The 13,603-nt window shown below is 35.4% G+C and overlaps 1 protein-coding gene and 3 pseudogenes across 1 annotated transcript; 1 reads left to right on the forward strand and 3 right to left on the reverse strand.

Moving 5' to 3' along the window:
* The first annotated feature begins 827 nt into the window (after nt 1-827).
* LOC132030026 (1-aminocyclopropane-1-carboxylate oxidase homolog) lies at nt 828-3,757 on the forward strand (annotated as a pseudogene).
* A 628-nt stretch (nt 3,758-4,385) lies between these two features.
* Nucleotides 4,386-6,558, reverse strand: LOC132030428 (1-aminocyclopropane-1-carboxylate oxidase homolog). The gene is made up of 3 exons (XM_059420093.1): nt 5,800-6,558; nt 5,065-5,386; nt 4,386-4,899 (listed from the first exon to the last, which is right to left on the reverse strand). The coding sequence occupies exons 1-3, from the start codon at nt 6,345-6,347 to the stop codon at nt 4,651-4,653; spliced, it is 1,119 nt and encodes a 372-aa protein (XP_059276076.1). The 5' UTR covers nt 6,348-6,558; the 3' UTR covers nt 4,386-4,650.
* A 1,904-nt stretch (nt 6,559-8,462) lies between these two features.
* On the reverse strand, nt 8,463-10,130 carry LOC132030680 (1-aminocyclopropane-1-carboxylate oxidase homolog; annotated as a pseudogene).
* A 70-nt stretch (nt 10,131-10,200) lies between these two features.
* Nucleotides 10,201-11,834, reverse strand: LOC132030264 (1-aminocyclopropane-1-carboxylate oxidase homolog; annotated as a pseudogene).
* Between the last annotated feature and the right edge of the window lie 1,769 nt (nt 11,835-13,603).

Genomic DNA, 13,603 nt, shown 5'->3' on the forward strand with positions numbered 1-13,603 from the left:
GACGTTTAGTCTTCACACACGACTAATCATTGGTCAAAGTATGAAAAAACACTAAGTTTTTTTCAAACAAAACTTACTTCGGCACCTTTTCAACCCCTAAAATGACGATCCGAACGTCTACGTATCCTTGATGTATTGAGCCTACATTATTGTACGCAAAAAAAATATCGGTTCTATATAAAATATTGACGTTTCGAGTCTTCACACACGATTAATCATTGGTCAAAGTATGAAAAAACACACTAAGTGTTACAAAAAAAAAAAAAGTTTACTAAATTTTTTTTTTAGTGCTCGCAAAAAAAAAAAAAAAAAAAAAAAAAAAAAAAAACTTTAGAGGTAAAACGTGGATCAGTCCACGTTTTACAAAATATATTTGTAAAACGTGGACTGATCCACGTTTTACAATTTATATTGTATAACGTGGATCAGTCCACGTTATACAATTAAATTTTTTTTTTTTTAATTTTTCGTTGACTTGGTGTCAGGCGAAAAAAAAATTTTGGGGTATATCGTGGATCAGCCCACGATATACCCCTTTTGGTATATAAATTTTTGGGCACCCCCTTTTGGTAAATACCGTGTATTTTTATACCCTTTAGGCTCCGGACTCCTTAAAAGTGGATGTTTGCGTAAATCAGCCGTTTGACGAGTGCGATCAAGATTAGCCTCCTTTGAGGCTGCTTTTATCTCAGTTTTATAAAGTTCTGCAAATATGCCTCTATTTTTATGGTATATTTATGTGATATTGTTTAAAAACAATATATAGTAAGCGCTGCCCCTATAAGATTATTGCTCACTACTTTTTCCAGAAACAAGAAAGCCGCCATTTAAATAATGTTTACTGGACCACTAGGATTTAACTAAAGTATTTGCTGCTTATGTCAATTTTTATCCAACCAAGTGGCTGTTAATAGCTTGGAATTAATCTCATTCTTATCATCTTCCTGACCTTCATAAAACTGGCTTCAAATTTGGAAGTTTCATAGTTTTAGGAGACTCTTTTGTTTGTACATTTTTGTTTTTGGTACATTCTTTTGTCTGTACCTTTATTAAAGATGGTAACTGTCTCCAACACACAACAAATTCAGGACAATTCCTCACCAAGCTATGATAAAAACAGTGAACTGAAAGCCTTTGATGACACAAAAGCCGGTGTCAAAGGTCTAGTTGATGCTGGAATTACTGAAATCCCTCGGATATTCATCCATCCAGAGGTCTCGGGCTCGAGGCCTACCCCGAGCCTCGAGGAAACACATTTTATTTTTCCGTTGATAGATCTCGAAAACATCAATAAAGATCCTATTAAGCACAAAGAGATTGTTGAAAAAGTTGGAGATGCATCAGAGACCTGGGGTTTCTTCCAAGTGATCAATCATGGTATTCCTGAGTCCGTCCTGGACGAAATGATGAGAGGAGCACGTCGTTTCTTCGAGCAAGATATCGAAGTTAAAAAGAAATAGTATCATCGCGATTATACACAGAGAGTGATTTATAACAGCAATTTTGATCTGTATAGTCCTAAAGCTCTAGTAGCAAACTGGAGAGACTCACTTTATTCCACTATGGGTCCTGATCCTTTTAATCCTGAGGAATTGCCTGAGGCCTGCAGGTATATATATGATATTTCTGAAAACTACTCCATCCGTCCAATTTATATGACACTCTTTCTATTTTGGGACGTTCTATAAAATGTTTGACACCATTCCCTATCTACACAAGTTTCAAAAACCATCAAGAATATCCAATTCATTACACCATTTGACTCTGATATGTTGTTTTTTCGATCAATCTTACTTTTCAACTATCACTTTAATATTTTTTCTCACTAGCAGTTATATACTCCCCATGTTCCATCTTACGTGGCACTATATATTACTATTTGAAAAGTCGAAGAGATTTTCTTTGACCACAATTAAATTCTTTCAATGTTTTGAATTATTTACTGTGGTGAATTAAAGTACTACTACTTTTTATGTACTTTTCACATATATAACTTTTATTTCAGAGAAACTTCGACGGATTTATATATGTTTGAACTCATACTGAAAGTTATGTACTTTGACCCTCGTACTCTGAACCCACACACATAAAATGGGATGGACGAGTAATATAAAAGTCAATTTATATCTTAAACTCTAAGTCCAGTAAGATACTGTCATATAAAAGAAAATAAAGGGAATAAATAGGAGCATGATATACTGAACTCATGATTAAGCATGATGCTTTCATCTTTTGGTACATGTCAAGTGAATGCCTCTATTTAAAAGTTCTTAGCTACTTTCGACAATTAAATTTTATCAACTCTACTTGCATTCTTGAAGGGAAATAACAATGGAGTACTCTGATCATGTAATGAAAATGGGGAGCACCTTGCTTGAGTTACTTTCAGAGAGTCTCGGGCTAAAACCTAGCCATCTCAGAGAAATGGAATGTTCAAAGGGTCTTAGCATTTTGTGCAATTACTATCCATCATGCCCACAGCCAGAACTAACCATAGGCCTCAGCAAACACACAGACAATGACTTCTTCACAGTCCTTCTGCAAGATAATATTGGAGGCCTCCAAGTTCTTCATCAGAATCATTGGGTTGATGTTCCTCCCACACCTGGAGCTTTAGTGATAAATATTGGAGATGTTCTCCAGGCAAGTCTTTTTTATTCTCCTTACTTTTTAGCCGGGCGAATTCAGGATCTAGAGTCAGTGGGTTCAGAATGAGTATGATTCTATCATATGTACGTATAAATTTTTATTGCATATGTATACATATTTTGAGGGGGAGCTTGGAGCAACGGTAAAGTTGTTTCCCTGTAAATTATAGGCCATGGATTTCGAGCTGTGGAATCAGAAAGTGTAACTACCGAAACTTTTTTGACTTGTCCTGTCTCTAGATAACTATTGTAGTTAGGTCAGTTAACAAAGATTAGAGTGAGAAAATTGAAATAAGAACCGCCAAGTGATTATTTAATGCTTCTACTTATGTAGATGGAGTTCAGTACACTACTATATATAGTATACTGAAAATTCTGAAGATAATATCTGTAGTACCCATCTTATGTGATATGTAACTAGACCGTCAAACTCTTTCCAGCTGCTTGCGTTAGGCTAGACTGTCAACATTATTCTCTCTTGGGGTGCGGCTCTTCCCTGGACCTTGTGTGAACGCAGGATGCTTCATGCACCGGGCGGTCAATGTATACGTAGTTCTAGTAGAAAACGGTGGGATCAGTTGAACCCGCTGATGCGACCCTGAATCATCCTCTGCTTCTTAACCTTCTGTTTTCCATAAAAGTCTCTTTACTCAATTTTTAATAGGTCATAATCAACTTATACTTTTGTTTAACTTTGGATTTTCAGCTCATATCAAATGACAAGTTTAAAAGTGTAGATCATAGAGTTTTGTCAAACAAAGTTGGTCCAAGAATATCAGTAGCAAGCTTCTTCAGCTCAGGGCCATTGCCATCTTCCAGACTATATGGACCAATTGAGGAGCTTCTATCAGAAGACAATCCTCCAAAGTATCGCGCAACGACATTGAAGGACTTCTATGATTATTTCAGCCAGAAAGGGCTTGATGGAACTTCCAATCTGTCTCACTACAGAATCTAAACTTAGATATGGAGTCGAAAACTTAGGGGTCGTTTGGTTCACATTGTAGTTATACGCAGGGATTGTAATGCAAGGATTTTTATACAGTTAATAATAGAAACTAATATCAACGATAATGTGAAATTGTTATAAATATTTTATTATGAACTCAGTTTGTCTAGATAGTATTAACTTGAGGTTGGCGAAGGAACTCATAAACTTTTTATTATGGATCTGTCTCTGTAATATTAAGCATCCGATTTCACTATTGGTCAAATTAATCCCAGGAAGTGTAAACATATTTTGTAGAAAAAAAGAGCATAATCTGTAGCACACAGAGAATAATGCCAAGAGTAGCACTAAAAAGAAAAAGAAAAAGAAAAAGATAAAAGATAAAAGAAAAAAGAAAATATAAAATTGGTTTCCTGGAAATTACCAAGGAGAATTAAAGATTAGTCTCACCTTTGATGGGGAGGTCAATATCAATGGGCAGTATCCACTCTTTCAGGAAGACTTTCAAACCTCGACAATATCCAAGTTTCAATGACTTTTTGTCATTTTGTGAGATTTCAAGGGGTCTGTATTTGGACTTTTCTATTTCCATATATCCTTTTCATAATTTATTTCTATTTTAATTGACAAATGACATTTTTTGTTAAGACTGAATCAACCCTACCATATGGAGAGCAAATGCTGACCAGAAAGACAATACTATCCAACTTTTTGAGATCAATCAACCTGAGCAGTGTACTTCTCTTTTTTAATGTTCATAGTTTGTTCTCTAGAGCTCTTCTTTCAATTCTTTGAAATATTTCGATATTAAATTGGTGATAACTTTTCAACAGAGAATGTGTCTATGTAGAGAGATAATTATATGACAAGAACTAGGGGGAAAATAACATTTTGTAAATTGTAAGTATAAAATACACAAACTTCAGCTCTGGAATTTCAAACTAGTTTTCATTAGTCATTAACTATAGTCACCCCACACTGTATTAAGTAGAAATAACAACTAGACAGATAGAACAAAAAGGAATACTTGACCCAATTGTTACATTATTATGATTAGATCTTGTAATGCAACAATGCAGAAGTTCCATCTAGGCCTTTATTAAGGACGTAACTACTGTAGTCTTTCGCAGTGGTGGCACGATATTTTGGAGGATTGTCTTCTGATAACAATTCAGTAATTGGTGCATACAACTTGGAAGATTGCAACGGACCTTCACGGAAGAAGCATGCAATTGACAATCTTGATACTTTATTTGCAATTACTCTGTGCTCAACACTTATGTACTTGTCATTTGACATGAGCTGAAAAAATAAGCACAACTGGTTTCAGTACAAAATCAAAACAAGGTGTTTCAATTTGTATATGATTTTCAAATGGCTTCAATGATTAATTTCGTTTTCATGCATATGGTTGGGGTGCATCAGATATCTATAAGATTAGAAAAAGACAAAGACGTGAGTACTAGCCTGCAGAAAATCTCCAATGTTCACCACAAGGGCACCAGGTATAGGAGGAACATTAACCCATTGATTCTGGTGAAGCACTTGGAGTCCTCCGATATGATCTTGTAGAAGCACTGTGATAACATCACCATCAGAATGTTGAATGGTGCCCATGGTGAGTTCTGGCTGAGGGCATGCTGGATAGTAATTGCCCAAAACACCAAGCCCTTTATGACAATCCATATCATTGAGATGAGATGGATTGAGACCGAGACCCTCGGACAACAACTCAAGCAAGGAGATGCCCAATTTCGTCACATCCTTAGAGAAATCCATTAGTATTTCCCTGCACAAATTGATTTGAAACAGGACATATCATCAATATTTGAAATAACAAATTCACTACTTAAAAAATAGGAATTAGCGACTGACAAATTCCGTAGCTAAACATAAAAATTTGTCGCTAATACTATTCCAACAGATTATCAAAACTTTCTGCTAGCTAGGAGCAATTTGGCGACGGATTACGGATTAGCGAATAAGTTTGTAGCTAATTCTAGTTTTATTTTGTAGAGAAATATGTTTGATTGGCTCTCAGGGACCAGTACGTCTTCTAGTTAAATTTCTTAATTCCCTAACACAGTATCCTCCAAAAGTACTCACATTAGGCATAAATCATGTGTCATGGTTTATTCTTGATTTTTGTCACAAAATAAATACATATTTAGTTAATACTAGGTAAAAGAAATGAACATATACCCGCATGCCGTTGGAAATTCTTCCAGACTGGGAGGATTAGGAGCCACGAAACAGAAAAGTGAGTCTCTCCAACTTGCAGCTGGAACAGTAGGGCTATACAAATCAAAATTGCTAACATAAATCACCTTTTTCCCATTCTCTCTAGTGTAATACTGTTTCTTAACCTCAATATCTTGCTCAAAAAACTGTCGTGTCCCTTGCAGCACTTCGTCCAGGACGGATGTTGGAATGCCATGATTAACCACTTGGAAGAAACCCCATGTCTCTGATGCATCTCGAACTTCGTCAACAATCTCTTTATGCTTGATTAGGTCCTCGTCGATGCCTTCAAGGTCTATCACTGGAAAAGTGAACTGTGTTTCACATGTATCAAAGGACTCTGGCCTGTTTTTTGGAGGTAGAACGAATATTCGAGGCACTTCACTGATTCCAGCATCAACAAGCCCTTTGACACCAGCCTTTGTATCATCAAAGGCTTTTAACTCACTCATTTTGTCATAACTATTCTGAACTTTGGCCTCAAAATCATCTGTGTTAGAGACTGCCATTTTTTCGGCTCTGATCTTATAAACAAGTAGAGTTCCTGATAAACTTTAAAGGGTTGATTTATCTTTAGAAAGGAAGTTTCTAAACTATGAAGGATTTCTCAAAATGAGGACGATATGATAAAATAAGAGTAATGTATAGCAAAATATAAACAAGAACCGGTAGAAAGAGAGAGGAACAACTTTTCTTATTTTTCTTCCTTCTTGATCAAGTGTGTATTTATAGTGAAAGGAATGGGCATCCACTCAGTTATTTGCAACACTCCTTGAATGACCATGTAAAAAAAAAAAGACTATGATTGACCAATGAACATTCTGTTATTTCTCAAGTCAATGCACAAGTCTTTGCCATGAAAATTTCAAAGAAAACTACAACACACAAATCGGCCTCGTAGGGATGGGTTGGGCTGACTGTTTTAAAACTCATCAAAATGATGGACCAGCCCGTCAAATTCCAAAGCCCGAGTGGACACCTGGCATTTTTGTGGAAATTTCAAATGAAAGCTACTTAAAACACAAATTGCTTTCAAAATAAATGCTTTCACACACAAATTGCTTTTAGTTTTCCAAGTCCTTGTTGTGGAAATTTCAAATGAAAGCTACTTAAAACACAAATTGCTTTCACTTTGAATTTTCATATTGACGTCCCTCATTAAATTAACGTATTTACCAAGGGTCAAGTTAATGCACAAGTTTTGTGTGAAATGTCAAATTTGGCTCTATTTGTCTAAGAAATTAATTGTTCCGTTATTTTTTTCTTCTTCACTGTTTTTGGCAATCAAACACCTCATATTTTTATTTTTTAAATAAAAGAAAACAATCAAACCACAAAACAATACTCTCCCCATTCCAAAATAAATGATTTTTTGGGTGTGACAAATCCCATGAGAAAGTTAATTAAAGACATTAATATAGAGGCTATTTGTCAATATTACCCTTTTACTTCTTCCCAATCTTTTTTTAAAACTAGAGATAGTCAATGTTGGGATTTGATAACAGTTGAAAAACTCATTAAAAAGAAAATAATTTTGAAAAAAATTTAACTAAGACATGTTTGGACTTTGAAAAAATCATTCATATTGGACCATAGGAAAAATCAAAAAATCATTTATATTGGAATGGAGGGAGTACTTGCTTTGTTGTTTGTTTTCCTTTTAATGTTATACTAGAACTCTTTCCTTGCTGTTTTTGAATAGTTACCTTAGGAATCTCCTTTGGTTGAAAAAGAACTACATTAAAAGAAACTGCTATATTCAAGGCTAAGGACAAAGTTACTTGATATCTTTATAGCTGTCAAATCTAAACTGGAGCTCAGTTAGTTTTGAGGGGCAAGTATTTTGCAAAAAACTAATAGCGAGGATATTTTTTATACCAAAATTAACAGAGGGTAAAAGTAATCTATTTCGGATAGTTTAAGGGCAATTTTCACCCTTTCCATTAAAACTAAGAAATGAAATTTTGCTTAAATGCTGCAAAGTATATTGGCAATCATCCATGGCTTGCATGAATAGAAAGCGTATAATATGGAAGATTAATACTAAGAAATATTTCTAATTTTCTATAATGGATGATATTTCAAGCGTTAGAATGCTTGTGAACCTTCTTGCTTGAGTAGATCACTAAAAAGATCATTTTTTTTTTTTTTTAGCAAGGTTGTTAGCAACATCTATGAAACTTTGGTTATAGTATATTTTAGCGATAATTACATTTTTTGGACCACTCAAAAGAATAATAGCTAGCGAATGTATAGGTTTTGTATATTAAATACAAATATACATATAATATACATATTGTATGCACCAAATATACATATAATATACATAATCAATGTATAAGTTTTGTATATTTTGGCTAGCGCCCCGTAACTAATTTCGGCCGAAGGGCCAAAAATGGAAAAAGCCCTATTTTATTTTTTTTGCTAATTGTACATCACAAGTTCAATTCTCAGCTCTGATATGGAATTTCCAATCTGTCTCACTAGAGACTCTAAGCTTAGATATGCAGTTGAAAACTTTGAGGTCATTTGACTTCACCTCTGGAATTTCATACTAGTTTTCATCACTCATTAGCATCAGTCATGCCACACTACATTAAGAAGAAATAAAAACTAGAAAGAGAGAACTAAATGAAATATCTTTTCCAATGCTGCAAGAAATATTGACAATCATTTATTTGCTGACATCAAGAAATCATAACGGTGCATGTTTCAAGCTTCAACATAAGATACATCAAGAGTTAAATTCTCAGTTGTCAATCATAAACTCAACTATTACATTACCACGATTATATCTTGTAATGCAACAATGCAGAAGTTCCATCTAGACCTTTTTTACAGAAGTAATCATTATAGTCCTTCACTGTGGTGGCACGATATTTTGGAGGATTATCTTCTGACAGCAATTCAGTAATCGGTCCATAAAGCTTGGAAGATGGCATTGGACCTGTGTAGAAGAAGCATGCAACTGATATTCTTGGTCCAACTTTATTTGCCAATACTCTGTGCTCAACACTTATGTACTTGTCATTTGATATGAGCTGAAAAAAGCAGCAAAGATAAGTAGAATTGGTTTCAGTACCAAACAAGGTGTTATGTCCATTCTTATTGAGTAGATATAAGATTAGAAAAGAAATAGAATACTTGCCTGTAGAAGATCTCCAATGTTCACCACAAAAGCACCAGGTGCAGGAGGAACATCAACCCACTGATTCTGGTGAAGCACTTGAAGTCCTCCTATATGATCTTGTAGAAGCACTGTGAAAAAATCATTGTCAGAATGTTTACTGATGCCTATCGTCAGTTCTGGTTGAACGCATGATGAATAGTAATGGCCCCAAACACCGAGCCCCTCCACGCAATCCATATCTTTGATATGACAACGATCGAGACCGAGACCTTCTGACAATAGTTCAAGTAAGGAGCAGCCTAATTTCATCACATCCTTAGAGTACTCCATTAGTATTTCTCGGCAGCAATTTCATAAAATTAATGAAACAGCACATATCAATATTTTAAAAGAGAAATGCCATGCTTGATTGGCTCTACGAACCGGACTTCTGGTTAAGTTTTCTTATTTTTCCCAATGGTATTCACCAGAACTCACATTAAGCATAAATATATTGCAAGGAAGTACATAACAAAGCCAACAAATTTTCATGATTTTTGTTACAACACGATACATATTGAGTTACTAGGAAAAGAATGAAGTTTGTTGGTTTTCTAATTCATGTCCATAACATACCCGCATGCTGTTGGAAGTTCTTCTGGACTGGGAGGATTAGGAGCCATGAAACAGACAAGTGAGTCTCTCCAATTTGCAGCTGGAACAGAAGGGCTATACAAATCAAAATTACTAACATGCATCACCTTTTTCGTGATATCTCGAGTGTAGTACTGTTTCTTAACCTCGATATCCCCCTCAAAAAACTGTCGTCTTCCTTGCAACATTTCTTGCAGGACAGATGTTGGAATGCCATGATTAACCACCTGGAAGAAACCCCATGTCTCTGATGCATCTCGAATTTTGTCCACAATTTCTTTATGCTTGATTGGGTCCTTGTCAATGCCTTCAAGGTCAATCACTGGAAATATGAACTGTGCTTCACATGAATCGGAGGACTCCGGCCTGTTTTTTGGTGGTAGAATGAATATTTGAGGTACCTTGGAGATTCCAGCATCAACAAGACCTTCGACACCAGCCTTTGTATCATCGAAGGCTTTTAACTCACTCATTTTGTCATAACTTTTCTGAATTGTGGTCTCAAATCATTAGTGCTAGAGACTACCATCTTCTTTGCTATGATGTTATCAACAAGAGTTCCTGTTGGTCACTTAGAGCCTAACGGGAAGCATGGGATAGTAAAATTCTACTTCTCTATGCAAAAATCTACCTTGCTTGTCCATAAAAATATAACAGGCGATCAAGGGTTTAAGGGTTGATGAGTTTTACTGCAGATATTTCTAAGATGTGGAAGATTTCTCAAGATGAGGAAAGACAAGAAGAAGAGAACATTTAGCTATTTGGTCATACCTCATAGTGGTTAGAGTTAATGTCAAAGAGTCACTAACTTAGACTCTTGGACATTTGAAATTTGGACCACAATTGTCACCATCAATAGTTCATATCAACAAACTAGCTATTTGCAGTAGAAGAAAACAAAAGAGATGAGTTAATTTAGTCCCTTTCTTTGGTCACTGTCTGAACCCACTGCCAGTCCTCTCCCCCCTTCCCCACCACCCAACCCGAAAAAGAAGATGAGAATATTAGATGATATAGCAGTAGCTTACACAGATAAGCAGAACAGGACAATAGATTTCATCATCTTTGCTAATTGTAGTCGTGGAGCTAATTTTTATTCAGTGGGCATAACACAACATAATATATACTTAGTAACTAGTTAAAGAAATTTAATGAAAATGGTTGGTTTTCTAATTCACGTTCAGAGCTGTAATACATAAGGTATGGAGAATAACTTGTGTATTATTCCATTATGTAAGAAGTATATATACAAACACAATAAGCTCTAACTAAGGAAAGAATCAAAAGATACCCTATTGTTTGTATCCCTACATAATTGCTAAGCTATATGCACTACATCTAAAGTTGACTATGTTCATTCTGCAACACTTCCCCACAAGCTGGAGCGTAGATAGCTCTGACATCACGTCCACGCTCCAGTTGGCAGTCTCGGCGGGGGGGGGGGGGGGGGGTTCTTAACATGGTATTAGAGTTAAGTTAGTCCCTGTTTAGGCCCCCATCTTATGTCGTCCATGCTCCAGTTAGCAGTCTGGGCATGCGGGGAGTGTCATATTGGGTTAAGTCTCACATTGGTTGGAAAATGTACTAGTGGTCTCCTTATATAGACTTGGGCAAACCTCCTCTCATGAGCTAGCTAGCTTATTGGTTTGAGTCAGGCCCTAGTGCCATATCTTTACAAGAACATACCTGCATGCTGTTGGAAATTCTTCTGGACGGGGAGGATGAGGAGCCATTAAACAGAAAAGTAAGTCTCTCCTATTTGCAGCTGGAACAGAAGGGCTATACAAATCAAAATTGCAGGCAAGAACCACCTTTTCCGTGATATCTCGAGTGTAATAATGTTTCTTAACCTCGATATCTTGCTCAAAAACTATCATGTTCCTTGCAACATTTCTTCCAGGATGCATGTTGGAATGCCATGATTAACCACTTGGAAGAAACCCCATGTCTCCGATGCATCTCAAACTTCGTTCACAATCTCTTTATGCTTGATTGGGTCCTCGTCGATGCCCTCAAGGTCTATCACTGGCAAAGTGAACTGCGTTTCACATGTATCCGAGGATTCTACCCTGTTTTTTGGTGGTAGAATGAATATTTGAGGTACCTTAGTGATTCCAGCGTCAACAAGCCCTTTGACACCAGCCTTTGTATCATCAAAGACTTTTAACTCACTCATTTTGTCATAGCTTTCCTTAACTCTGGCCTGAATATCATCTGTGCTAGAGACTGCCATTTTTTGTGCTCTGATGTTATAAATAAGTTGAGTTCTGAGGTATAAACTTTAAAGGGTTGATTAATTTTACAGCAAAAAATTGTAACCTATGGAGGATTTTCAAAATGAGGGCGATTTTACAAAATAAAAGCAATGTATACCTAAATATAAACAAGAACTGGTAGAAAGAGAGAGGAACTACTTTTCTTATTTTTCTTCCTTCTTCAAGTGTGTTTTATAATGAAAGTAATGGGCATCCACTCCTCAATTATTTGCAACGCTCCTCCTTGAATGACCATGTAAAAAAATACTACTATGATTGATGAATGGACATTCTGTTGTTTTCTCAAGTCAATGCACAAGTCTGTGCCATGGAAATTTCAAAAGAAAGCTACAATACACAAATCTTTTCCATTTGATATTACTCTTTCAGTGAAAATATTCTAGACTCTAAATGCAGTGGATCTTGGGCTAGTTGTGAAATATATTTTATTAAACTCTTTTCTGTACTTCTTGAACTAAAATAAAAAACCATTTTTTAGCATTGCACCCAAAAAGAAAAAATAGAAAGGTAAAGTTTCACTAGTTGACGGTGTAGATGATGATCTCAATATATGATTTTGTAACACAAACTTAGTCGACAAATATATTTCTTAATGGATTTTAAGTTATATCCACAAACTTGGATATGTTTCATTTAACACATAAAAATTATCTCTAACATACTGTTTACTACTTTGTCCTATATCTTGCTTAAAGTCATAAGTCCCAATCAGAGGAACGTTCTGGTAGGGAGTTTCGTATTATTCTTCAAACTAGACACGACTAAGAGCCCATTTGGATGGGCTTATGGCTTTTGACTTACAAGCCAAAAGCCATAAGTTAGGAATTCTAGCTTATGGCTTTTGGCTTATTTTTGCCATTTTGGCTTAAAAACAAGTGCTTACAAGCACTTTTTTGTTTTACCCAAACGCTACTTCTTAAAAGCTACTTTTGACTTAAAAGCACCAAAAATAAGTCAATCCAAACAGGCTCTAAGTCATATGACAAAGTATGACCGATTTCTTCTGAACTTTTGTGAGACCTGAATAGACATGATATTTAGAATTATTTCTAACAACTGGACATACATCATCTATGAAGAGAGACATGGCTTTTCCAAACCACTTAATTTCAAACTAATATCGAACTTCTCTCCCAACTTTTAATCTCATCAACCATAATAAGTTCACTAGTTACTCCAACCAAAAAGGAAATGTTAAATTAATTTTCTTAGTATTCTTAACTGCTAAGATCACTTTCCCATTTTGAAAATCCATTAGCTCAAGGAAATTCACCTTTCCTTAGACTAGAATTTACTTAAACAATCAAAATCAAACTCAGAATCCATAGCAAATTATGCATGACCAGTTCATTAAGTGATAGGTGGTAATATTGTCGTTTTCCAAGTCCTTGCGGAAATTTCAAATGAAAGCTACTTAACACACAAATCCCTTTCATTTTGATTTTTCTTTTCAAAAAAAGAAATCAAAGTGAAAGGGATTTGTGTGTTAAGTAGCTTTCACTTTGAATTTTCAAATTGAAGTAATTTCCTTCATTAAGTGAACTTATTTTCCAAGGATCAAGTGTTAACTATCCATTCAAGCCTTCTTCTTCTTCTTCTTCTGTTCTGAACTACTCCCACCGTTCCTTTTTACTTGTCCCTAATACGAAAAATAAATTTTCCTTTTTACTTGTCTATTTTAGCAAATCAAGATATTTGTTATTTTCTTTCAGTGTTACCTTATCAT

The sequence above is a fragment of the Lycium ferocissimum genome, chromosome 1, assembly GCF_029784015.1.
Source record: "Lycium ferocissimum isolate CSIRO_LF1 chromosome 1, AGI_CSIRO_Lferr_CH_V1, whole genome shotgun sequence".
NCBI classification, from domain to species: domain Eukaryota; kingdom Viridiplantae; phylum Streptophyta; class Magnoliopsida; order Solanales; family Solanaceae; genus Lycium; species Lycium ferocissimum.

Coding starts and splice junctions, on each gene's coding strand:
- LOC132030428 (XM_059420093.1), bottom strand. CDS start 6,347: ATGGCAGTCTCTAACACAGATGATTTTGAGGCCAAAGTTCAGAATAGT. Junction 5,387..5,799: donor GAATTTCCAACGGCATGCGG/GTATATGTTCAT, acceptor CAATTTGTGCAG/GGAAATACTAATGGATTTCT. Junction 4,900..5,064: donor ACATTGGAGATTTTCTGCAG/GCTAGTACTCAC, acceptor TTATTTTTTCAG/CTCATGTCAAATGACAAGTA.